Source organism: Dreissena polymorpha, chromosome 16 (assembly GCF_020536995.1).
Source record: "Dreissena polymorpha isolate Duluth1 chromosome 16, UMN_Dpol_1.0, whole genome shotgun sequence".
Taxonomy (NCBI): Eukaryota; Metazoa; Mollusca; class Bivalvia; order Myida; family Dreissenidae; genus Dreissena; species Dreissena polymorpha.
Genome location: NC_068370.1, coordinates 4,981,846 through 5,007,092, shown reverse-complemented (window position 1 = coordinate 5,007,092; position 25,247 = coordinate 4,981,846). Strand labels below are relative to the sequence as shown.

General features: G+C 36.3%; 1 protein-coding gene across 3 annotated transcripts in view; it reads left to right on the top strand.

Moving 5' to 3' along the window:
* The window catches only part of LOC127862482 (protein DEK-like), a 35,455-nt gene that overhangs the window by 1,760 nt on the left and 8,448 nt on the right, over positions 1 to 25,247 (top strand). For 2 of the 3 annotated variants that reach the window (XM_052401635.1, XM_052401634.1), the window contains exons 2-12: positions 2,406 to 2,619; positions 2,882 to 3,037; positions 3,481 to 3,557; positions 5,129 to 5,226; positions 8,177 to 8,328; positions 9,087 to 9,295; positions 14,667 to 14,808; positions 17,817 to 17,932; positions 20,017 to 20,100; positions 20,398 to 20,466; positions 20,844 to 22,020. In XM_052401635.1, coding sequence (XP_052257595.1) covers positions 2,406 to 2,619; positions 2,882 to 3,037; positions 3,481 to 3,557; positions 5,129 to 5,226; positions 8,177 to 8,328; positions 9,087 to 9,295; positions 14,667 to 14,808; positions 17,817 to 17,932; positions 20,017 to 20,100; positions 20,398 to 20,466; positions 20,844 to 20,855 — 1,329 coding nt within the window. In that variant the 3' untranslated portion in view covers positions 20,856 to 22,020. The remainder of the gene's footprint in view (positions 1 to 2,405; positions 2,620 to 2,881; positions 3,038 to 3,480; positions 3,558 to 5,128; positions 5,227 to 8,176; positions 8,329 to 9,086; positions 9,296 to 14,666; positions 14,809 to 17,816; positions 17,933 to 20,016; positions 20,101 to 20,397; positions 20,467 to 20,843; positions 22,021 to 25,247) is intronic. The other variant, XM_052401636.1, reaches the window with a different exon arrangement.

The following is a 25,247-nucleotide window of genomic DNA, read 5'->3' as shown; positions in this document are numbered from 1 at the left end:
CATCCGGGTTATGTGAAAGCCAAGATATAAACGTTAAAACAGAAAAAAGTCTCACAATTGGCGTTCATACACGAACAAAATAAAACGTTCGGACTCGGAAAATATTAATTGAGTTGGCGCATTTTTCAAGAATGAATCATCAAAAACCGTTGAAACCCAGCAGGATTCGGAGGTACATGTAATCAACATCGATTAATACTGTCGGATTATTGTGAAAGTGAAAGTAGACAATCGGCAACTGCCGCACCTTTCCTTTCCAATACTGTAGCTGATCTAGATCGTCAACCCATTCATAATGAAATTGAAATCATAATATTGACATCGTTCCCCGGCCCCAGTTGAAAACATTTCCCATTATTAGATCTACACCTGCAACTTTATTTAGGACTTTGACTTTAATATCATACTTGTTCATGTGTTTAAGAGCAAAAAGGCCAGAGACATGCCTCTTTTTCTTAAAAAAAACCCCTTAAGTCTGTAGGTGAGTTATAGACATTGAAATGAACAGTTTATATTTTTCCCCAAATATGTCTCTTTCGCGCTTGATTTTCCCCTTTTACCCAGCGTCCAGCGTCTTCCCCTCTTTCTAAAAAAAACCCCTGCCAATTGAAAAAAAAATCACAATTCCAAAAAAAATAAATATTTTTATGTCCCCCACGACTATAGTGGGGGACATATTGTTTTTTTCCCTGTCTGTTGGTTGGTTTGCGCCATTTTTAACATTTGCAATAACTTTTGCAATATTGAAGATAGCAACTTGATATTTGGCATGCATATGTATCTCATGGAGCTGCACATTTTGAGTGGTGAAAGGTCAAGGTCATCCTTCAAGGTCAAAGGTCAAATATATAGCTTCAAAGCAGCGCAAAAGGGGACATAGTGTTTCTGACAAACACATATCTTGTTTTTTTAACCTTTAAATATATAAGTTAACCTGATCCAGTGAAGAAAATAGAAAAATATTGCATACTTGAATTATCTGTTGCATTTAATGTGTTTAAAAAACAGTAAAATATGTTAAATTGATTATTTAAGACTTTCCTTATTTTCCCCTAAATCCGGCGTTTCGTGCGATTTTTTCCCCTCAAAAAGGCAAGGCCCTTTCCCCAAAATCAGATAAAAAACCTGCACTTATCACACATGTTCATAATATTTCGTAAAATATTAATACTATGTTATCAAAATACTTGTTATTTACCAGTTAACGGCTTCTTTGAAATGTAAGAAACACTATAAACAAATTTAATATGCAATTATTTTTCCCAATTGAGTCAGTTTTGCTATTAATTTTATTTTCGATACTTCTTGTTACTTTAGTTTACGTTGTTAAGTATAGTTTTACCAATAACATGCCATGATACATATTTCGTTGGATGATCATCATCCAATATGTCGTTTTTATGTTGTTTTTTTCGTAGCGGCTAAATTTTCTCCGGACCGGACACATGCTCCCGGTCTCTTACAGAATAAGAGAGATCACTGCGCAGGAGAGTGCCCGTATTTTAGCTTCATTGCTCCACAAATTGCACTGACAATGTAATCGCGTGTCAACATCCGGTTTTGTAAAAATTAATTACGGCTTAAATTCAATGTTTTTTTTGTATTCCTCGACCCGACTGGTTGTCCAGGGACAACTTAATTGAAAAAGATCAGTTGCCCAGACAAGCAATGTACGACTCGGGCAATTCGGACATTTGATTTCACCACCCCTGAAAAGGCGAGGGCCTTTCCCCAAAATCAGATAAAAAAACCTGGACGTAATTGGTAGATTATGCCTAATAATTGAGACTAGGATTAGAGACTGCCCCAGTATTCTCAAATATACCTGTTTTTATTAATCAATATTTCATAATTTTTTTCTGACTTAATACAGGTTGTTTTTTTCCCACTTTTTGGACAGATAGCCCATGGCTTTGGAATTGGGAATTTTATTGGTATTTTTATGAAATTGGGAAAATAAATTCATTAGCCTTTTTTTCCACACGAAAAGTCCACTGATTAGGGAAATACTGAATTTGATATAACTCTTTATAATCATTCAAATTAAAAGAACAAAATCATATAATACTTTGTTAGATGCAATTGAATTAAAATTGAGATAAAAAACGCATTAGACACTTCTTTCTAAAAAAAAATATTTTTTGGGGGGGGGGGGAAATTGGGAATTTTTTGCCACATTTTGGGAAAAAAGTATACTTTTTGGGATTGGGAACATAGCCGAATTTCGGCTATAAAATCGGCCAAAACCCTGTAATATAATATGGGATGTTATGGTATTATTGTGATCCTGTATGTTTACCAAACAGAATCTGGACTGAGGTTTCAACAAACAATAGTTACATTAAGATTATTGTTCACAGTTGTATTTTAAAATCGTACACTTAAACACGATTTGCAACCTTCAGGCAGAACAAAACAAAATGGAGACTGAAGAAAATGGTAGCAATAAAGAGGAGCCCATATCAGACACAAATGAGCAAAGTTCTTCAGAAAAGGAGGATCATGATGAATCGATTGGGAAAGATGAAGAAAAACAGAACACATCATCTGAACAGGACGGTGAGAAAGACAACAAAGATGAAGACGATGAGGAAGAAGAGTCTGATGATGAACCCCAAGGTATGATCTTATAATCTCAGATCTCTTTGTCTTAATACACTGCTAGAAATCTTATTTGTTTTAATGTTTAAAAGGCAGTTGTTTTTCTTATTATTAACTTGGGAACAATAATTGTTACAAATCAACCTACATACATCAAACTGAGAATCATCAATCATTGTTTAAAAATAATCTATGATAATGAAGATGATTCAGAATCAGAATATTAATGAAGAAGAAATAATCATTGGTGAATTGTATATTTTGTAACATTTTGTTATAGTTGGAATGTTAGAGAGACCCTTGATCATCGAAGATGGAAAGAAACGAGAAAGGAAAAAGGTGGAAAGGATGTCAGATATCATGAAGGAGTCATTGGATGCCAAGCCCGTCGAGATATTGGAAGGGAAAGGACGAGCTCTGGGAGATATTCCATTCAGTAAGAAGCTTGATTAACAGGGTCTGTGAAAGTTTGAACTGAGCATGTTACCAAGAGGATTATAAGAATGTTTTATCAGGGATCCTGATGCCTTTATTATCCACTATTTATTATTATTTAATAATTTTCGGTAAACAAACGGCATAATGCAATGTATATTCATGGCAGGTTATGATTTAGGAATGTCAACAAAATGGCTCTTAGTTTCAAAAAGTTGCGACAGAATTGTAAAATGGCATCAATGGGTGCCAAAAGAGATTAAAACCCATCAAGAGCCCTGGTTTTATGGTTAGCTGAATATGGTTAGTTTTCCATTGATTTCAGAAATATAAAAAAACCTTGTAAAAGTGAAATGGCAACACAGCGTAAGAATAATATGGTACTGAAATCAATGAAACTGTACATATATTAGTACTAAGTGATATAATGTAACTTTTTTTCAGTTGAGCACAAGATCAGCCGAGCAAAGCCAGAAGATCTGAAACTTTTATATCGGGTTCTGTTTAGGAAACCTGGAAAGGTATAAACCTAGTTATCAGTTAATTGAAGAAAATACTTGAAAGGATGTTTGTGTTATTTTACTAGTCCCCTACTGGTGTATCAGAGGAGACAATAGGTTTTCCCTGGCCCTTGCGTCTTCCCGTCCAATGGATACCTAAAAAATTAATAAAGCTACAGTGCTTTGGCAAAGTCATGAATGGAAGGTTACAGCAGCACCCTTCCACCTCTGACCCCTCCCAGCCCTTTTTTTATGTGATCACATCATACAGACAAATGTTAATTGATTTCAAGTTCAATATATCAACTCAAATGCTCACAGTGAAACTAGTTTAACAAATTATGTTGAGAAAGAAAACCTTAAAATATAACTAAAATTGCATGTTATATGAATTATAATTATGTCACAAACATCATATTGAGGAGATGCCAGAGGGATAGTATGACTGTACTCCCTTAAGTGCCCCTTTTGACAAAAAAAACATTTTGTTTCTCAAATGGAATACATTATTTTTATTTATTTTTTAGCTCGACTATTATATATAAAATATATAAAGTGAAGCTATCCTACTCAGCCCGGCGTTAGCGTTCCCGATAGCGTGCGAATGTTAAAGTTTGCGTACCACCCCAAATATTCTCATTGTCCCTTGACATATTGCTTTAATATTTTGCATACTTCTTGACCAACATGACCCCAACCTATAAACAAAAGCAGACAACTGTATCAAGCATTTTGTAAGAATTATGGCCCTTTTTTCACTTACACTATGCATATTATTGATAAATCTATGTTAAAGTTTGGGTACCACCTCAAATATTTTCATTGTCCCTTGACATATTGCTTTCATATTTTGCAAACTTCGTTACCAACATGACCCCAATCTTTAAACAAGAGCAGACAACTGTATCAAGCATTTTGACAGAATTATGGCCCCTTTTATACTTAGATAATTGAACATTTGGTTAAGTTTTGTGTTTTGGTCCATTTTACTCCTAAAGTATCATAGCTATTGCTTTTTAGACTTGGGAAACTTGCTCACTATCGTAAGGGGATTATACAGGGCAAGTTGCATAACTCTGATTGGCTTTTTGATGGACTGATGGCCCTTTTTTGTCTTCGTTACTTTGAATATTTTGTTAAATTTTGTGTTTAAACATTACTTCTCAAGTATCAAGGCTATTGCTTTCAAACTTCAAATACTTTCTTGCTGTCACATGTTACTGTACCTGGCAAGTTGAATTTGACCTTGACCTTTGAATGACCTTGACTCTCAAGGTCAAATTAATAAATTTTGTTTAATTGCCATAACTTCTCTATTTATGATCACATTTGATTCATACGTTGACAAAACAACACTTACCTGACATACCACAATGGACTCCACCCAAACCATCCCCCACGTCCCTCCCCAGAATCCCCCCCCCTCAAAAAAAATAAAAAAAAACACTTTCTTTTTTATGAAAGATCATCTATTAAATGACCACACTCCCACATTATACCCCCCTCTCCATGATGGCTTACGTTATACTGTCAAGCACTCGGAATAGTCGAGCGTGCTGTCCTTTGACAGCTCTTGTTACTTTATTTTGCAGCAATTAGAACTCCGGAAACACATACGGCAGTTCTCTGGATTTCCATTCCCCAAGACTGATGACGAGTATAAGAAGCGATTGGAAATTTTGAAGAAACTGTAAGTGAAAATGTTTTAACACCTTTCTGCCAGTAGTAACAGTGCTTTTCATCAGGAAATTGGGAAGAGGGCTAGCCTTTTAAATTGAGAATATCATGCGCGATAACTGCTCATTTTGGGAAACTGTGTTTTTAAAAGTTTTTGGAACAGGGTCTTTTTCATTGTGCAGAAGTATTAAAGACACATTGTGGTGCATTCTTAATCATATTAGAGCTAATTGCTTTCAATTTGGGAGATGCCCAATATGTCTAAGTAAAAAACAATAAAAAATGTTGTTTTGTTTTACAATTTGGGAAACTCCTATCAATTTTAGGAAAAAATGACCTTATTTTTAATTGGGGAGGGGACGAATTTCGGCCCCTTTTATATAATAAGGGTGAAAAGCCCTGAGTAAAAATTAGCACAATGACATACATAGAGTTACTGTACTTTAAACTGGGCTTGTTGAGTACTCATTTTCTTGGTGGTGTTTGTGAGGTTTCCCTGCTCTCAAGTAATAGATTGTATACATTTTGTCAAAAATAGGAGAATATAATTTGAGCTGCGTTCTTGGTGTAAAGAAAAGTGAACAGACTATTCAGGGATGACACTCCATTTTTATTAAATTATTCCTTTGGATTAGGTCTTTTTTAAATTAAAATTCAGTCATCACTGATAAGCCTGTGCGGACTGCACAGGCAAATATGTGATGACACTTTAGATACATTAATTATACCCCCACAAACAAAGTTTAGGGGGTATATAGGAGTGAACTTGTCTGTCAGTCGGTCGGTCTGTCTGTCGGTACGTATTAAGTGTCCGCTCTCTTATTTAAGTAGTTTTCATCTGATCTTCACCAAACTTGGTCAGAAGTTGTATCTAGATAATGTCTAGGCCAAGATTAAACATGGGCCTTGCTGGGTCAAAAACTAGGTCACAGGGTCACTTAGTGCGTTTTAAACATTGAGCATGTTGTCCGCTCTCTAATTCAAGTAGTTTTTATCAGAGCTTCACCAAACTTGGTCAGAAGTTGTATCTAGATGATGTCTAGGCCAAGTTTGAACATGGGTCATGGCAGGTCAAAAACTAGGTCACGGGGTCACTTAGTGCGTTTTAATACATTGAGCATGCTGTTCGCTCTCTAATTCAAGTAGTTTTCATCCGATCTTCACCACACTTGGTCAGAAGTTGTATCTAGATGATTTGTAGGTCAAGTTCGAACATGGTTCATGGCAGGTCAAAATCTAGGTCACAGGGTCACTAATTGGGTTTTAAACATTGAGCATGGTGTCTGCTGTTTTTTGTGAAGACAACATGCAAAATATTCTAAGTCAATGCGGCATGTGGGGGTATTCGTCACATCTGTGACAAAGCTCTAGTTTAGCTGAGAGCAATGTGGGGGTATTTGTCACATCTGTGACAAAGCTCTAGTTTAGCTGAGAGCAATGTGGGGGTATTCGTCATGTCTGTGACAAAGCTCTAGTCAAGCTGAGAGCAATGTGGGGGAATTCGTCATGTCTGTGACAAAGCTCTAGTTTAGCTGAGAGCAATGTGGGGGTATTCGTCACGTCTGTGACAAAGCTCTTGTTAAGCTGAGAGCAATGTGGGGGTATTCGTAGCATCTGTGACAAAGCTCTAGATTAGCTGAGAGCAATGTGGGGGAATTCGTCACGTCTGTGACAAAGCACTTGTTTAGCTGAGAGCAATGTGGGGGTATTCGTCACCTCTGTGACAAAGCTGTAGTTAAGCTGAGAGCAATGTGGGGGTATATGTCATGTCTGTGACAAAGCTCTAGTTTAGCTGTGAGCAATGTGGGGGTATTCGTCACGTCTGTGACAAAGCTCTAGTTAAGCTGAGAGCTATGTGGGGGTATTCGCAACGTCTGTGACAAAGCTCTAGTTTAGCTGAGAGCAATGTGGAGGTATTCGTCACGTCTGTGACAAAGCTCTAGTTTAGCTGAGAGCAATGTGGGGGTATTCGTCACTTCTGTAACAAAGCTCTAGTTTAGCTGAGAGCAATGTGGGGGTGTTCGTCACGTCTGTGACAAAGCTCTAGTTAAGCTGAGAGCAATGTGGAGGTATTTGTCACGTCTGTGACAAAGCTCTAGTTAAGCTGAGAGCAATGTAGGGGTATTCATCACGTCTGTGACAAAGCTCTAGTTTAGCTGAGAGCAATGTCTGTGACAAAGCTCTAGTTTAGCTGAGAGCAATGTGGGGGTATTTGTCACGTCTGTGACAAAGCTCTAGTTAAGCTCTAGTTAAGCTGAGAGCAATGTGGGGGTATTTGTCACGTCTGTGAGAGGGCTCTAGTTAAGCTGAGAGCCATGTGGGGGTATTCGTCACGTCTGTGAGAAAGCTCTAGTTTAGCTGAGAGCAATGTAGGGGTATTCGTCACGTCTGTGACAAAGCTCTAGTTTAGCTGAGAGCAATGTGGGGGTATTTGTCATGTCTGTGACAAAGCTCTAGTTTAGCTGAGAGCAATGTGGGGGTGTTCGTTATGTGACAAAGCTCTAGTTAAGCTGAGAGCAATGTTGGGGGTATTCGTCACATCTGTGACAAAGCTCTAGTTTAGCTGAGAGCAATGAAGGGGTATTCGTCACGTCTGTGACAAAGCTCTAGTTTAGCTGAGAGCAATGTGGGGGTGTTCGTTATGTCTGTGACAAAGCTCTAGTTAAGCTGAGAGCAATGTTGGGGTATTCGTCACATCTGTGACAAAGCTCTAGTTTAGCTGAGAGCAATGTGGGGGTTTTGTCACGTCTGAGAAAGCTCTAGTTAAGCTGAGAGCCATGCGGGGGGTATTCGTCACGTCTGTGACAAAGCTCTAGTTAAGCTGAGAGCAATGTGGGGTTTTTCGTCATGTCTGTGACAAAGCTCTAGTTAAGCTGAGAGCAATGTGGGGGTATTTGTCACGTCTGTGACAAAGCTCTAGTTTAGCTTAGTTTTGTCAGACTGAGGCTCTGAATTTATTTCAGGTCCTTCACAAAAAATATGATCCAGCATTGCTGTGAAATCCTAGATGTCCCCAGGACTGGAAATAAAGAGGAGTTGATAGATAGACTCATGGAATGGCTAGAAAAACCTGCTGACTCTGGCAGAAATGTTCCAAAATCAAAAAAACGTAAAAGTACTTATTAATATTTTACGAATATATTTTCTACATCATATTTTAGTGGACACTTGAAAATTAATATTAGTATGCGGGTATTACCATGAACTTCTGTATGTTTGTCCCTCTGTAAGTCAGTTGAGAATTGTACGACTAAAAAAGTTCACCTATGCTTATCAACAGAACTGCATTCCAGCTAACAAGGATTATGATATGATGTTGTACATGTGCCATATTTATTGTCCTATAAGAACAATTATTGTCCACTTTAAACTTAGTTTTTCATACACTAAAATCAAAAAGATCTATTTGACTTAAACCACAAGGCTTAAACGTTTTCACTAAAGGCTACATTTATTACACAATTTTAATTAAACTTATAACATTTGGCCCAAAAAGTATTTTTGCCTTATTTGAAACTGGGTCATGTGGCTTTGATTTCAATCTTGAAACATGGAAATCATGAAAATTTGTCCCATAGCCACCTGGAGGCAGGGCAGATATTTTCAAGTATGGCTAATGTAAAACCATTTTAATTTGCAACAATTCACATTTTATGAAATTTCTCAAAACAGTTAATGACTAGACTAGTAGTTGCGTAGGTGGTACAATTATTTTTTTCATTTGTACAATGAATATAATTTTTTTTATAAATTGTAAAAAAATAATTACTCTTACCTGTGCCAAAATTTAATGCTGCAAGTTCAGATTTGGCTAGAATAGTATTCTTTATCCCTCCTCTACACTTTATTGACTAAATTGGGTACTTTTTTTAGGAAGCAAATCTACAGATGGAAAGAAGAAAAAGGGGGCATCAAAGGGAAAGAAAACGGACAAGAAGACCAAGAAATCAGATAAGGCTGAAAGCAGCGATAATGAAGATGATGATGACGCTGATGGTGATGAAGAAGAGGAAGAGAAGGAAGAGTCTGAAGATGAGGCTGAGAAATCAGAGGAAGAGCAAGCATCAGACAGTGAAGATGAGGTAAGTTTATATGAGCCTCATTCTGGGAAAACAGGGCTTAATGCATGTGCCTAAAGGGTTGTCCCAGATTAACTTGTGCTGTCTGCACATGGCCCATATTCACAAAATCATAAAGATTACAGATTTTAAAAATACTTGGGATCCTAGGTGCAAGCTTCCTATTGCTATTGTCGTAAGGCATAAGCAACTGGGCCAAAAACAAGTCCATGTGTGCGAAAATCTTAGACATCTATACCTGGCTAAACATTCTGAAGCTCCATCCAGTCAACCTATGGCCCCTTCCTTAGTAGGATACTACTAGAAAGAAATGAATGAACTATTTATTAAAAAGGAGAATTTGCCAAAGACAATAATCATGGACTTATCCCCACACAAAATATTCTTAAGCATATGCATGTGAAATAGACATTTATAGGATGACTACTTTTAGTTCTTATTCCTGACATAAGAACCTTACTAGAGTTTACTTACCTCTGTTATTGTTAGCTCACCTGAGCACAACGTGCTCATGGTGAGCTTTTGTAATCGCTTTTTGTACGTTGTGCGGCGTCAACATTTGCCTTGTTAACTCTAGAGGCCACATTTATTGTCCAATCTTCATGAAATTTGGTCAGAAGATTGGTTACAATGATATCTTATATGAGTTCGAAAATGGTTACGTTTGCTTGGGGCGGGGCATTTTTCTTTACATGGCTATAGTAAAATCTTGTTATCACTCTAAAGGCCACATTTATTTCTGATCTTCATAAAACTTGGTCAGAAGATTCATCCCAATAATATCTTAAATGAGTTTGAAAATGATGCCGGTTGGTTGAAAAACATGGCCGCCAGGGGGCGGGGCATTTTTCCTTATATGGCTATAGTATAACCTTGTTAACACTCTAGAGGCCACATTTATTTTCCAATCTTCATGAAACTTGCTCAGAAGATTTGTCCCACTGATATCTTGGATGAGTTAAAAAATGGTAACCTTTGCTTGAAAAACATGGCTGCCGAGGGGCGGGGCATTTTTCCTTATATTTGGCTATATATGGCTATAGTAAAATTTTGTTAACACTCTAGAGGCCATATTTATTGTCCAATCTTCATGTCACTTTGTAAGAAGATTCATCCCAATAATATCTCGGACGAGTTCGAAAATGATGTCGGTTGGTTAAAAAACATGGCCACCAGGGGCGGGGCATTTTTCCTTATATGGCTTTTTATTGTAAAACATTGTTAACACTCTAGAAGCCACATTTATTGTCCAATCGTGATGAAATATGGTCAGAAGATTTGTCTTAATGATATCCTGGATGAGTTTGAAAATGGTTATGTTTGCTTAAAAAACATGGCTGCCAAGGGGCAGAGCATTTTTCCTTATATGGCTATAGTAAAATCTTGTTAACACTCTAGAGGCCACATTTATAGTCCGATCTTCATGCCACTCAGTCAGAAGATTCATCCCAATAATATCTTGGACAAGTTCAAAAATGATGCCGGTTGGTTGAAAAACATGGCCACCACGGGGGCGTGGCTATTTTCCTTATAAGGCTATAGTAAAACCTTGTTAACACTCTAGAGGTCACATTTATTTTCCGATCATCATGAAACTTGGTGAGAAGATTTGTCCCAATGATATCTTGGATGAGTTCAAAAACTGTTTTGGTTACTTTTAAAACATGGCCACCAGGGGGCGGGGCATTTTTCCTTATATGGCTATATATGGCTATAGTAAAACCTTGTTAACACTCTAGAGGCCACATTTATTGTCCAATCTTCATGAAATTTAGTAAGAAGATTGGTCTCAATGATATCTTGGATGAGTTAGAAAATAATTGTTTGCTTGAAAAAAATGGCTTCCAAGGGGCGGGGCATTTTTCCTTATATGGCTATAGTAAAATCTTGTTAACACTCTAGTTTATTATATCCTATCCCATATTTGTATAATTAATAATGAGGCAAACTTTTTAAATGCTTTCCTTCGTAATTTTTTTTTAGCTCACCTGATTGCTCAAGTGAGCTTTTGTGACCGGTCTTTGTCCGTCCTCCGTCCGTCCGTTGTCCACATTTGGTTTGTAAACACTCTAGAGGCCACATTTCATGTCCCGATCTTCATGAAACTTGGTCAGAAGATTTGTCCCAATGATATCTCGATCAAGTTCGAAACTGGGTCATGCTGGGTCAAAAACTAGGTCACTAGGTAAAAAAAAAAAAAAATCCTTGTAAACACTGTAGAAGTCACATTTCATGCCCAATCTTCATGTAACTTTGTAAAAATGTTTGCCTTAATGATATGTTGGTCGAGTTCAAAAGTGGTTCCGGTCCGTTGAAAAACATGGCCACCAATGGGTGGGGCTGTTTTCCTGATTTGGCTATAGAGAAACCTTGTAAACACTCAAGAAGTCACAATTTTTGCTCAATCATCATGAAAGTTGGTCAATACATTGGTTTTATTGTTATCTCAGACGAGTTTGAAAAAACATGGCCACCAGTGGGCTGGGCATTTTTCTCTATATGTATAAAGTGAAAACATGTGAACACTCTAGAAGTCACATTTTTGGTCCAATTTTTATCAAATTTGGTCAGAACATTTGTTTCCTTGATATGAGAGTTGAGTTTGAAAATGGTTCCGGTCAGTAGAATAACATGGCTGCCGGGGGGGGCAGTTTTCCTTATTTGGCTGTAGAAAAACCGTGTTAACCATCTGGAAGTCACAATTTTTGCCCAATCATCATGAAAGTTGGTCAAAACATTGGGTTTATTGATATCTCAGACGAGTTCGAAAATGGTCCAGATGGGTGAAAAAACATGGCTGCCAGTGGGCGGGGAATTTTTCTCTATATGTATATAGTGAAAACATGTGAACACTCTGGAAGTCACATTTTTGGCCCAATTATCATGAAATTTGGTCAGAACATTTGTTTCTTTGATATGAGAGTTGAGTTTGAAAATGGTTCCGGTCAGTTGAATAACATGGCTGACTGGGGGGGGGGGGGGGGCAGTTTTCTTATATTTATATAGTAAAAAAAGCTTGTGAACACTCTAGGAATCACATTTTTGCCCAATCATCATGAAACTTGGTACAAAGATTGGTTTAATATATATCACATAATTAATGCCATAATCATTGCCCTTAGATTGTCCCAAGTTTCATTATATTATACAAAATCCTTGTGAACACTCAAGAGGTCACTATTTTGTTTCAGATTTTATGAATCTTGGTCATAATATTCATTTTTGTAAACAAAGTTTGATGTTTGGTAAGGGGGGGTCAACTCAAAATATAGGTCACCAGGTCAAATCTTACAAAAACAAAAACACTCCATATGCCAGAGTTTTGGTTCAATAATGATGAAACTTGACCAGGATGTTTATCTGGACAAAATCTAGGTCAAGTTTGACGTTTGGTAAAGATTGAATGAACTGACTCCTCTCAGGTGAGCGAACTAAGGCCATCTTGTTTTATAAGATTACAGAAAAAAATCTTACCAAAAAAATAATATTGTGAACAATAATAAGCTTAATATCTAAATACATTTATTTTTTAGCTCACCTGAGTAAAACGTGCTCATGGTGAGCTTTTGTGATCGCCTTTTGTGCGTTGTCAACATTTTGCCTTGTGAACACTCTAGAGTCCACATTTATTGTCTGATCTTCATGAAATTTGGTCAGAACATTTTTCCAGTGATACTTCGACTGAGTTCGAAACTGGGTCATGCTGGGTCAAAAACTAGGTCAAAAAAAAGAAAAACCTTGTGAACACTGTAGAAGTCACATTTGATGCCCAATCTTCATGTAACTTTGTCAAAATGTTTGTCTAAATGATATGTTGGTTGAGTTGAAAAATGGTTCCGGTCCGTTGAAAAACATGGCTGCCAGGGGGCGGGGCAGTATTCCTTATATGGCTATAGAGAAACCTTGTGAACACTCTAGAAGTCACAATTTTGCCCAATAATCATGAAACTTGGTCAAAACATGGTTTCATTGATATCTCGGACTAGTTCGAAAAAGGGCCAGATCGGTGAGAAAACATGGCCGCCAGGGGGCGGGGCAGTTTTCCTTATATGGCTATAGTAAAACCTTGTTAACATTCTAGAGGCCACATTAATTGTCCAATCTTCATGAAATTTGGTCAGAAGATTGGTCTCAATGATATCTTGGATGAGTTTGAAAATGGTTACGTTTGCTTGAAAAACATGGCTGCTAAGGGGCGGGGCATTTTTCCTTATATGGCTAAAGTAAAACCTTGTGAACACTCTAGAGTCCACATTTATTGTCCAATCTTCATGAAATTTGGTCAGAAGATTGGTTTCCATGATATCTTGGAGGAGTTACGTTTGCTTGAAAAATATGGCTGCTAAGGGGCGGGGCGTTTTTTCCTTATATGGCTATATATGGCATAAATAAAATTTTGTTAACACTCTACAGGCCACATTTATTGTCCTATCTTCATGAAACTTGATCAGAAGATTCATCTCAATAATATCTTGGACGAGTTTAAAAATGATGCTGGTTAGTTGAAAAACATGGCTGCCAGGGTGCAGGGCATTTTTCCTTATATGTCTATAGTAAAACCTTGTTAACACTCTAGAGGCCACATTTATTTTCCAATATTCTTGAAACTTGGTCAGAAGATTTGTGCCATTGATATCTTGGATGAGTTCAAAAACGGTATCGGTTGCTTAAAAAACATGGCCACCAGGGGGCGGGGAATTTTTCCTAATATGGCTATATATCGTGCTTTAGTAAAACCTTGTTAACGCTCTAGGGGCCACATTTATTGTCCGATCATCATGAAACTTGGTCAGATGATTTGTCCCAATGATATCTTGGATGAGTTCGAAAATGGTTCAGGTTGGTTTAAAAACATGGCCGCCAAGGGGGTGTCGCATTTTTCCTCATATAGCTATAGTTAAACCTTATTAACACTCTAGAAGCCATATTTATTGTATGATCATCATGAAACTTTGTCAGATGATTTGTCCCAATGATATTTTGGACAAGTTCGAAAATGGTTCCAGTTGCTTGAAAAACATGGCCACCAGTGGGCGGGGCATTTTTCCTTATATGGACTTGTGAATCTTCATGAAACTTTGTCAGTATATTTGTTTAAATGATATCTTCGATGTGTATGAAAATGGTTCTGGTCTGTTGAAAAACGTGGCTGCCAGGGTGTTCACTAGTCATAAAAATTGGTAAGAATATTTTGTTCAAATGACATCTTGGGCTGCACAGAACAGGTCAATTCCTTTGAATCTCAGGTGAGCGACTTTGGGCCTTTCAGGCCCTCTTGTTTCAACACAAACTCCTTATGCTCAATTAGTTAAAATCTGGCTTATTGTTAATATAACATATATAATATGTATAATATTGATGTTTCTGAATCAAGGCGCCTCCTAAAAAGAAAGCTAAGAAGGCGACACCAAAACCTAAAGCTGCCAAGAAAGAGAAGAAGGAGGCATCCAAACCAGCTAAAGAGAAGAAGAGTTCACCCAAGAAGAAACCTACCCCGAAAAAGAAGGCGGCAAAGGGTATGTTTTTGAGCTGCATTCTTAGAAAACTGGGCTTGATTCATTTGCCTTAATTAATAAGTGTTGTCCCTGATTAGCCTGTGAAGTCTGCAAAGGCATATCAAGGACTTCATTTTGCTTGTAAACTGGTTATTCACTAAGAAGAATATTTCTTTAAACGAAAAAATGCAATTAAAGGCGCAAATGTCGTCGCTGATTAGACTTTGCAGACTGACCTGGCTAATCTGGGACGACACTTTAAGCACATGCTTTGAGCCCGCTTTTCCTAGAGAGCGACTAATTTTATAAGCTTAGCACCGTTGTTATGAACATTTTTATTCTGTGTAATTTTATGCCCCAATAGGGTAGCATATCGAAGTTGCACTGTCTGTCTGTCTGGAAATATTTTCTGGAGTTTTTAACCAGGTTTTTCGAAGAAAAAAACTGGTTATTAGATTGGCGAATGTCGGCGGGCTGAACAAGCTTGTCCGGACCGTAACTTTGTCGTTCATTGTGAGATTTTAAAATCATCTGGCACATTTGTTCACCATCATTAGACAGTGTGTCGCGCGAAAGAATTACGTCGATATCTCCAAGGTCAAGGTCACACTTTGAGTTCAAAGGTCAAAAATGGCCAGAAATGAGCTTGTCCGGGCCATAACTATGTTGTTCATGGTGAGATTTAAAAATCATTTGGCACATTTGTTCACCATCATTGGACGGTGTGTCGCGCAAAAGAATTACGTTGATATCTCCAAGGTCAAGGTCACACTTTGAGTTCAAAGGTCAAAAATGGCCATAAATAAGTTGTCCAGACCATTACTATGTCATTCATTGTGCAACTTTTAAAAAAATCATTTGGCACATTTGTTCACCATCATTGGAAGTGTGTGTTGCTCAAAAGAATTAAGTCAATATCTCAAAGGCCAAGGTCATACTTTGAGTTCAAAAATCAAAATGGCCTTAAATGATAATTGCATAAAAACTGTAACTCCAATATAGCGCGGTCAATGGGGTCCAAGCCGCGAAACAGCGTTATAACGGATCCGCGTTATAGGTTTTGAGCTCATTTACTGCAGGGCGCTATAAAAAAAACAGGTATAGAATAGCCTATAATATATGTCATGTATATTGCCATGCTGTGTTGACGCAAACACATGCATATAGACCTAATCGTATCGATAACAGTATACATACCGCTTTTCTTATGTGCACATTTATGCTATAATCCAATAAAATTGCAACATCACTTAAAAAATAATAATCTTGAACATTAATGATGATATATGTTTAAGAAATTCGTAAACACAACCGTACACATATATGCCATTTTTAGAAGTGTTAAAGAGTACAGTGCATTATGGGGCAGAGCTTTTATTGGACTAGCGACTTTAAATTTTGATTGAATGCAATAGGACTCATGTACAAAAAATTGTTTTATTGCGTCATACGCATGCAAAAAACTTGTTTCCCGGGGACTTTCTGATACCGCGCGAAAATGAAAGTGAAACTCTGTTAACAATTACCGGTACACTGCGTTCGCATGTAAATAAATCGTCTGCATTATTTAATTTCTTATACAAGAACTGAAAGATTAAATGACATATAATACTAGAATGATAATGAAATGACAGAAAAAATTGTTTTATACAGTAGGCAGTATATTTCACAGCCGCTCATTTAAGATAGTCAAACTGCAACCATATCAAAGTAAGAATGTTTCAATCGTTTTGAATTACTTTAATTGTATAACTATCCCGCTTGCACTTAACTTATGGAAATTATCGCACTGAACCAGTCTGATGAGGAATACATGTAATAAACACTGACACGCGAGATTTTCACACCTTTACTGACATTACACAACAGATTAACACCAATTAGCTGTCTGTGTTGTTTAACCTCGAGGCGATTATAATCGGTTCAACGGACGGTTGAATAAAGCAATCAACAGGTGATTGCCGCCATCTTTGAATTGTCTGAAAATACATAAAGTTGCATAATACGGATTTGAATCAGAAATCAAATGGAAGGTTGGAGAAAAAATGGGATCCAAGCACCCTCCGCGTTATATTGGATTCAGCGTTATAACGAGCGCGTTATATTGGAGTTACAGTGTAATTCTTAAAAATCGCCACAAATTAGCTTTTCTTGTTATGTGAAGACAGCATGCAAAATATTCTGTGTCGATGCAGCATTTGGGGGTATACGTCAAGTCTGTGACAAAGCTCTTGTTATAAATATTTTTTATAGAAAACCTGGTTTTGTGACAATTTTGTCCCTTGTTTCCTAAATGCATCAGATATTTGCCTGATTTCTGTGATCTGATGTGCATGGCTTACAGATTAGGTTTAAGTTAAGATCTGTTCCATTGATTTTGAGTGAAGTTATGGGACCGCTAATTTTTCTCTAGAAGACAAATTTCTGGACTTTTCTTAAACCCTTGCAGATATTGACATGATTTATTTGTGTGAGTCGACCTGCATTTGTAACCGATTATGTTTGAGTTTCATTCTTTTGACTTTTGGCGAATTATGGGCCTTGGACATAACAATTTTCTCTTTAAGGAAGGACGAAACTTATGGCTTGTATAGAATTTTGCTTAAAGGGAGTCTTTTCCTAAAAAATCTAGTTTAGGCTGTGTGGTCCAGGGGTGGTATTCCTGAAGCATCTTAAGTTAAATTTTACTTTTATCCTTAAATTGGGAATTTTTCTTAAGTGTTTCATTTCATACTGCAATAGTTAGGCATCAAAAATTACATTAAAATAACATCAGTATGTCAATGTCATTTGAGAAATACCGAAACAAACATGCCTGTCTTTATTTTGTAAAGAAATACAAAACATTGTAATTTTGAACTAAAGTGAAAATATTTAAGAAATGACTTAAGATGTTTCTGGAATATGACCCCAGGATAAGACTTTAGACATATGCACTTAGCCCAGTTTTCCCAGAAAGAAGCCCAAATTCAGATTGTATATGTGTTTACCCATTGATTGTATATGTGTTTACCCATTGGTATGTTCAGCTAAACCAGCTGAGGATGAAGAGGAGGAGGTGTCAGATATCAGCTCGGATTCAGAAGACGAACCTCTTGTGAAGGAGAAGGAGAAGAAAGAGACCAAGAAAAAACAGCCACCTACAGTAAGGCTTTAAGTATTTAAACGTGTCAATGAGATGCATTTTCGGATGTACTGTTCAAATCCACAAATAGTAACCTGAATGAAAACTTGCTTTCAGTTTGTTAATTCTTTATACAATTAAATGACTCAAAAATGCATATTAAGTCTAGCAAAGCCCATGCGAATGTCCTTACTAAATAGAGATGCAACGATTCGATCCGTTGCATCGAAAATCGGTTTTAAATGCGTCAATTCGATTACGATACCAACCCTACCAAAGTCGATTATATTCTTTAACATATAGACATAGATACGTAAAGCGTGTTGTACTCTGACTATTTGATACGGGAAGGTATAGGTTTTATATTTACCTGTAATTATGACGCGCGCGATTGGTTACTTATTACTTTAGTCATCCAATTAATAAGCGTGTTAGGGTCTACTTTCGGAAAAAGCGTCAAAATTGCTGAAAAAGTTGTGGCCAACTAATTGAAATTATCAGATGCGCCTAACAAGCTAAAATCAAAAGTGTGGCAGTATTTTGGGTTTCAGGATGGTAGCCCTACCAATAAAGCTATGTGTAAACTGTGCTTCACTCACGTGGCGTACCCAAGTCCCGCTCAACCACTAATCTAATGCAACATGTCAAACGCAAACATAACGTTGATTTAGCAGGAGGTAGCACCCATGCAACTACTCAAGTCGCCAGCCTTATTATTATTTATTGTATTATTGTGTAGTCAACACAATCTTCTAGTCAGAAGTTTATTGATGTGTTTTATTGAAATATTGACAGAAAATTGGCAGTTTCTTGCTAAATATTTCTTACAAATGTTAATTTAACCTACTTTCAACAGATTTTAAAACACTGTTGAACCAACCAAATTATATCTAACAAACACACAAATGCCCAAGATATCTAGGTATGCAACACATTTGAACAGAAAAGTTTATTTTGAGGCAGAAGAGTAAATATATGATAAAACTAGGTTGAAAGATGAATCGAATCGAAACAATCAGTATCAGGGCTCAACATTAACTTTAAAACCAACCTGCCCTGCCGGGCAAGTACTTAGAAAATCTACTTGCCCTGAACGTAAAGCCACATTCCCAAACATGAAATATCACATTAACTGTAAACCTCATATTTTTTAATAACGATCAAAATGATACACAACAAAACATTTTATATCTTTGAATATTAAACAAAATGATTACAGCAATTAAAGTCTTATTTAAGTCTAAATTAAATTCTCTTTGTTCTTTTTTGCACTTGCCCGAGCGGACAACTAGATTATAAAATAACTTGTCCGGACCCAACTTTTACTTGCCAGGGGCAAAAGGACAACCGTTAATGTTGAGCCCTGAGTATCAGACTGTCTGAAATCAAATAGATTCGGGCTGTTGGTGAATCGTTGCAGCTCTATTACTAAACTGGTAAAGTATTCAAAATGTGTGATATATGTCAGTTATCTTTCTTGAGTAATGAGAATCACATTGTCTCTGTAGATAGTGGGCTTGGTTTTAAAATTGTGGATTTGAATAATGGTCCGTGCTCTAAAAAAAATGTCCTTATTATAAACATATATTGAATTGTTTTTTACCAGAGAACAACATAATGACCAATACGATTCAACAATATCACAATCAAACTCTCAATAAAAAGACAGTGATTCCAAATAATTGGAGCCATTTAGAATCTGGTCGCCCCTTTGATTCCAAGGGAGACTATTAGAGAGCCACTAAATTGCTTAATCCTATCATGATTTTAAGTTATATATGTTTTTCTTATTGTTTAGCTTTATAATTAATAACAAAAAAAATGCTTGCTCACTCTGGCCCTTCAGCGCTAATTTCAAGTAGATAAGAATGATCGTCTTACCCAGTTGCATATTTGACCTATGTCATGATAGAGGGTCTTGTAACATTTACTACAATCATTTGCACTGTCTGGTCAGGTGCTAACATGTCCGTTTGAAAGTCATGCAAGGTTTACTGGTCTAATAAGCAGACAGAGTTGCTCCTGACCAGACTGAGCTAACCTGGCAGCATTTGGCATAAGACCCAATTTTCTCATCGATTAAGTCATTCCTTGTTGTGTTGTAGAATGAAGAAATCAAGGATCTCATTAAGAACATGCTTGATGATGCCAATCTGGAGGAGGTTACCATGAAAACAGTGTTAAAAGATGTAAGTTACTTTGTGGCAGTGTTTTTACGGACAACAATTCAGTGCCAACAACTGGGCCCTATACCTCTATTTAAACAGAATTTATTTTCCCTTGATATAAAAATTTAATTTCCTTAAGTACGTACCCTTTTACTTAAAAAAAAGAACTTAAGTTCAGTTAAAAATGTAAATAAATACCACTATGTGCTTCATTCACATTTTGTAAAAAAAAAAGTTGATTAATTTTGAAAATAATGATTATTTTAATAAAGGCAATATTGTATCATGTGTATATAATACACATTTTCGCTTTTTCAGGTTTTTGCAAAATACCCCGGTTTTGACTTAACAGACAGAAAAGAATTTATAAAAAATACAGTGAAAAAGGTAAATATTATTTAAAATGTGGTTATGATAGAGCTAATTTTTGCTTTCATGGATGCAGTGTTTAGTACCATAACATAACTAAGTGAACAATTTGAAATCAAACATTAATTTCTGTAAGTTATCATGTGCTTAAAGTTGAGCATTATATCTTAGGTTTTAATTAAGTTTATTTCGCTTGAGTAAAGACATCTGATGCACATGTAGTAGTGAAATGTGCATCAAAGTTAGTAAAAAGATATAGTAAAATAGACTTTGAATTTATCAAATAATGAGCACACTATTGTTTGCATATATAAGATTGATGTGGCTTCTGGTTTACAAACTGCAAACTCTACATTCTACTACTACTTAAGCTCTTACTGTTCATGTTTTTTCAGCTCATCTCATGAAGTCTTAGTGCTACAACATGCTCTCGGACATAGGTGTCCTCTCACTGAAATACGATGTTCTCTACCGGCAGCTCAAAGAGTTGCCCCTTGTCCCCAGCTTTCATGCTGTGGGCAAACAGACTAAATAGAGCCATAATTTAAGAACATCTTGGAAATATTTATAAAAATATGTGTTGATTTTTCATGTCTAGACTCGGATCTTGAAATGATGTTTATTTAAGATGTCTTTTAAATATGTGTAAGAGTGCCATTAAGATTGAAATGGTTGAAAAGGTAATGTTGAAGTTGTTCGATAATTTAAAAAGTGCAACTGATTTCTGAGCTCTTATTGTCACATCATGTTAAATAAATCGTGTCACATTTTATGACAAGACTGTTGATTATATTTTTTCAAAACCATGGGGGGACTTTTTTTTTACACAGTTTTTAATTCCTATAATTAATAGTGTATATGTTTTATATGGTATTTTATCAACGTGTATTGTCTGTGTGATTGTGTTGCTTCATGTCTTCTGCTATTGTACAGATATGTGTCATTTACTTATTTTCGATAGGTTGAGAGTAACTGATATGGCATACATATAATATTGATTGTGTGTAGAGTTGAGTAATATTCAACATACAAATGTAGTACAAGACAAAATGTTTAATTTGATTCACATCTTGCAAAAATGCTCCATGTCATATGCGGCCTGCTGGTTCCAGACCAGCCTGTGGAATCATGAAGCTTGGTCAGGAGCTATGCTGTTCGCTGCTTAGTCACACAAGGTTCGATGGTCTTTTTAGCGAACATGGTTGCCCCTGAACAGACTGCTTGCCTGCGCTGGTTGGTCTGGAGCTATCCAGGCTGCATAAGGCATAAGACACATTTTCGCATGACGCTGCTCATTTGTACTGATGATGTCAATATGTCAGCATATTTTTTAATATACTGGTCTTATTATTGGTCCATGAATCTAATTATGTTAGAAAGTGATGTTATTACTACTCAGACTTTGTGCATATCATTTCTCATTATATAAGTTGTAAGCATTTTAAAGTGTCTGTCTGCCCTACTTAAGAGCATTCTTGTAGTTAGTAATGGTCTTATTATTGTCCCATGCTTATATAACATGCTTCTAACACCAATTAAAAAAATTGTAAATAACAGATTTTTGTGAGTAAGGTATCTCTGCATAGTATAAGTACATACACTTCATTGTATGAATTGGACAAAATGTTGTGGTAGTGCTACTTACAATAAATAAATGAAGGCAGTAATTCTTATTAATTTTAATAGGTGTGATTTGTGTTGTTCATATTAGTACATCAAATATAAGTACATCAAATATTTCTTGCCATGCATTTCGCAGTCAACCCTTTTGGAGCAAGTAATAAATAGCATATTGGTATTTTTGCTGGTAAAAATTATTTATAATCTAGTAACGGTCTTTTATGGTAAGATACCATTTACAATCAGTTATCAGAACTGCAACAACGTGTTCCTAAATTTAACAATTTGCTTTTTAATATTTATAATGATAGGAAGTTTGCACTACACTGTATTATCAATTAGTATGTGTTCTTGCATTTCTATATCATTTTTCACTCATTTATCATTTAGCAATGTACAATTTTCATAAAAATAAATACACAAAAGTGATTGTTTTGTATTGGAAGAACAGGTCAATTAAGACAAAGGATACTTGTCGCTACCTGTAAGTTATATATAGATTGCGCTATATCTGAATAGATTTGATCTCGCATCTGTGGAAAAACTTGTCCGGACCATCAATATACAACATAAATGGACACATGCGTGCCCACTTAACAAGTTAAGAGATCGTCAGTGTCTTGCCTGAATATTGTTCATAAGGTCTTACCCACATGCGGCATGTGATTTAAAGCTAAAGAAACACAATGGATTTAAATTCTTCCTGGTTTCAATATTATTTTCAATCGGACAACTCAATTGGAATCCATTAAAAGGCAAGGTGGTACTCGGGCGGATAAAGTCAAAATTAAAAGAAACCCTTTATTTACCGAAGTTTCTTAAATTTATCAAAAACCTAGGCCTTAATAGTTTTGTACTTCCCGCTGGGTTTGTATTTATTGCTCAGATAATGTTGTTGGTAGTAAAATTACGCCTATTGTTTCATAAATGCCGTCTATGTTTATGCAAAGAAGGCGTGGTTTTCCTGACTGTTAATATGCTGGCGAAATGCAGACAATTGCTATTGTTAATGCTAAAAACAATACAAACAAATAATTAACATAAACGAAATTGTTTCAACATTGAGCACATGTGCCTATGACGCCAAGATTAACGGTGCATACAACATATTCATTTCCGCAAAGAAAGAAAGCACTGTAACGATGAATCGATTGTATTTATGCCCCCGAAAGAGGGCATATAGTGATTGGACCGTCTGCCTGTCCTTCTGTCACACTTTGCGTTTAGGTTTTGAAAAATGGTCATAACTTCTATGTCCCTTCACATAGCAACTTGATATTTGGCATGCATGTGTATCTCATGGACCTGCACATTTTGAGTGGTGAAAGGTCAAGGTCATCCTTTAAGGTAAAAAAAAACAAAATCAAAGTGGCACAGTAGGGGGCATTGTGTTTCTTACAAACACATCTCTTGTTGTTTATGCCCCGGGATCGAAAGATCGGGGGCATATTGTTTTTTGCCTGTCTGTCTGTCTGTCATTCATTGTGTGTGTCACAAACTTTAACCTTGGTTAAACTTTTGCAATAACTTTTTGAATATTGAAGATAGCAACTTGATATTTGGCATGCATGTGTATGTCATGAAGCTGCACAATTTGAGTGGTGAAAGGTCAATAGTAAAAAAAATCAAAGGGAAGTAACAAGTTTTGAAAGGGAGATAATTTCTAAACCTGCTAAATGATATATTGAAATTTTATTTCAAAGCGGCGCAATAGGGGGCATTGTGTTTCTGACAAACACATCTCTTGTTTTATAAATATGATTGGTGACTTGGTATCATGTTCTACAAGACGAGTCTGATATGGCGGGACCAAAAAACGATCAGTCATTGCTATGTTTAAAGATGGTGTTCTCTTAAACAAAATAGTGGAAAGAACAAGAAACTCTCGGCTAATATGGTATCTGGAGTTTCATTGTGTGCCATATAAAACGTAATAAATATTTTAAAAAAACTCTTCGGCAGTAACCACGTAATCTCTATATGCCACGGCATATAATTGATATAAACCGGTACTTGCATCCGACCTGCGACGTTACAGAACTTAGATCAGTAAATAGGATAGACCTAATGACCTCAAATGCTGCCATTCACCGTGTTCCGATTTACGAACCCTCGTTTGATATGTAGAGTCTAAAATCATCTTACGGTGGAATAAAAATAGCCTTGAGGTTGTTTTCTGATGAACTTTTGATTGGTCATAAATTGAACGATGGTTTCAATTAGAAATCGTACACATTTTGTTTAAGTGACATGTCAATCACATTAGCCCGATCTGCAGATCACAGATGACTGTCGCCCTTTTAATGTCCGACGTAGAAATGAGCCTTTTGCTTTTCCGAACTTGACATGGCAACTATCTGCGTGACCTAGCTTCGAAGATAAAAGGTTAAGGACATAAAAAGGTGTCAAGGGTATATCCATCGGTCGATAAGAGTTTGCGTGGCTCCAAAACTAGGCCAGAAACTACCAGTTGTTGCTAAACAAAGGTCGCCTAGGGTGATATACCGATCTGGTTGTATTAAGCCTATACTCAAACTTATACTCTAGATTAAATAGTTTTGCTTCATAAATAATAATACATTGTTTAAAAGAAAATTGATGAGTGACAAATAGTGCTATATTGATTCTCTTTTACTGGCAAAATACATTACAAAACACATATTTTATGCAGTTGATATGATATGATATGACACCTGCAAAAACCCCTGTGTTCTTCAATTTATTTTTTAGAAAGGTAATTCAATATATATTTTTCAAATCCTGATATGTGACGAATATCTTTTTTTTTTAAAGATAATTATAATTCCGGCGGAGTTTTTCTGATATCCAAAAGCGCATTCTGCTTTCATTGAACTCTTTTTCAATGTCATTTAGAAAAAAAAGATTTGTTAGCAGAAACAAACGCTCTATCATGCTATCATTATTAAAATTATGCTAACTCATTATCGATAGGTACTATCAATATATTTCTGTGTCGTAATATAGTGTTATTTCTTCGCTCCTTTATGTACTTTTTCACAAAATATTTGATTTTTTTCGCCAATCCTTTTAAGAAGCTAGGTCGACACTGCATCCTCGGAGAGGGTGTCAATTTCTTTGCTAATGGATTCTATAATTTCTATATCTCAATACATTATCCAGTAGTACAAAATACAAGACTGACGAGTTAAAATACATCG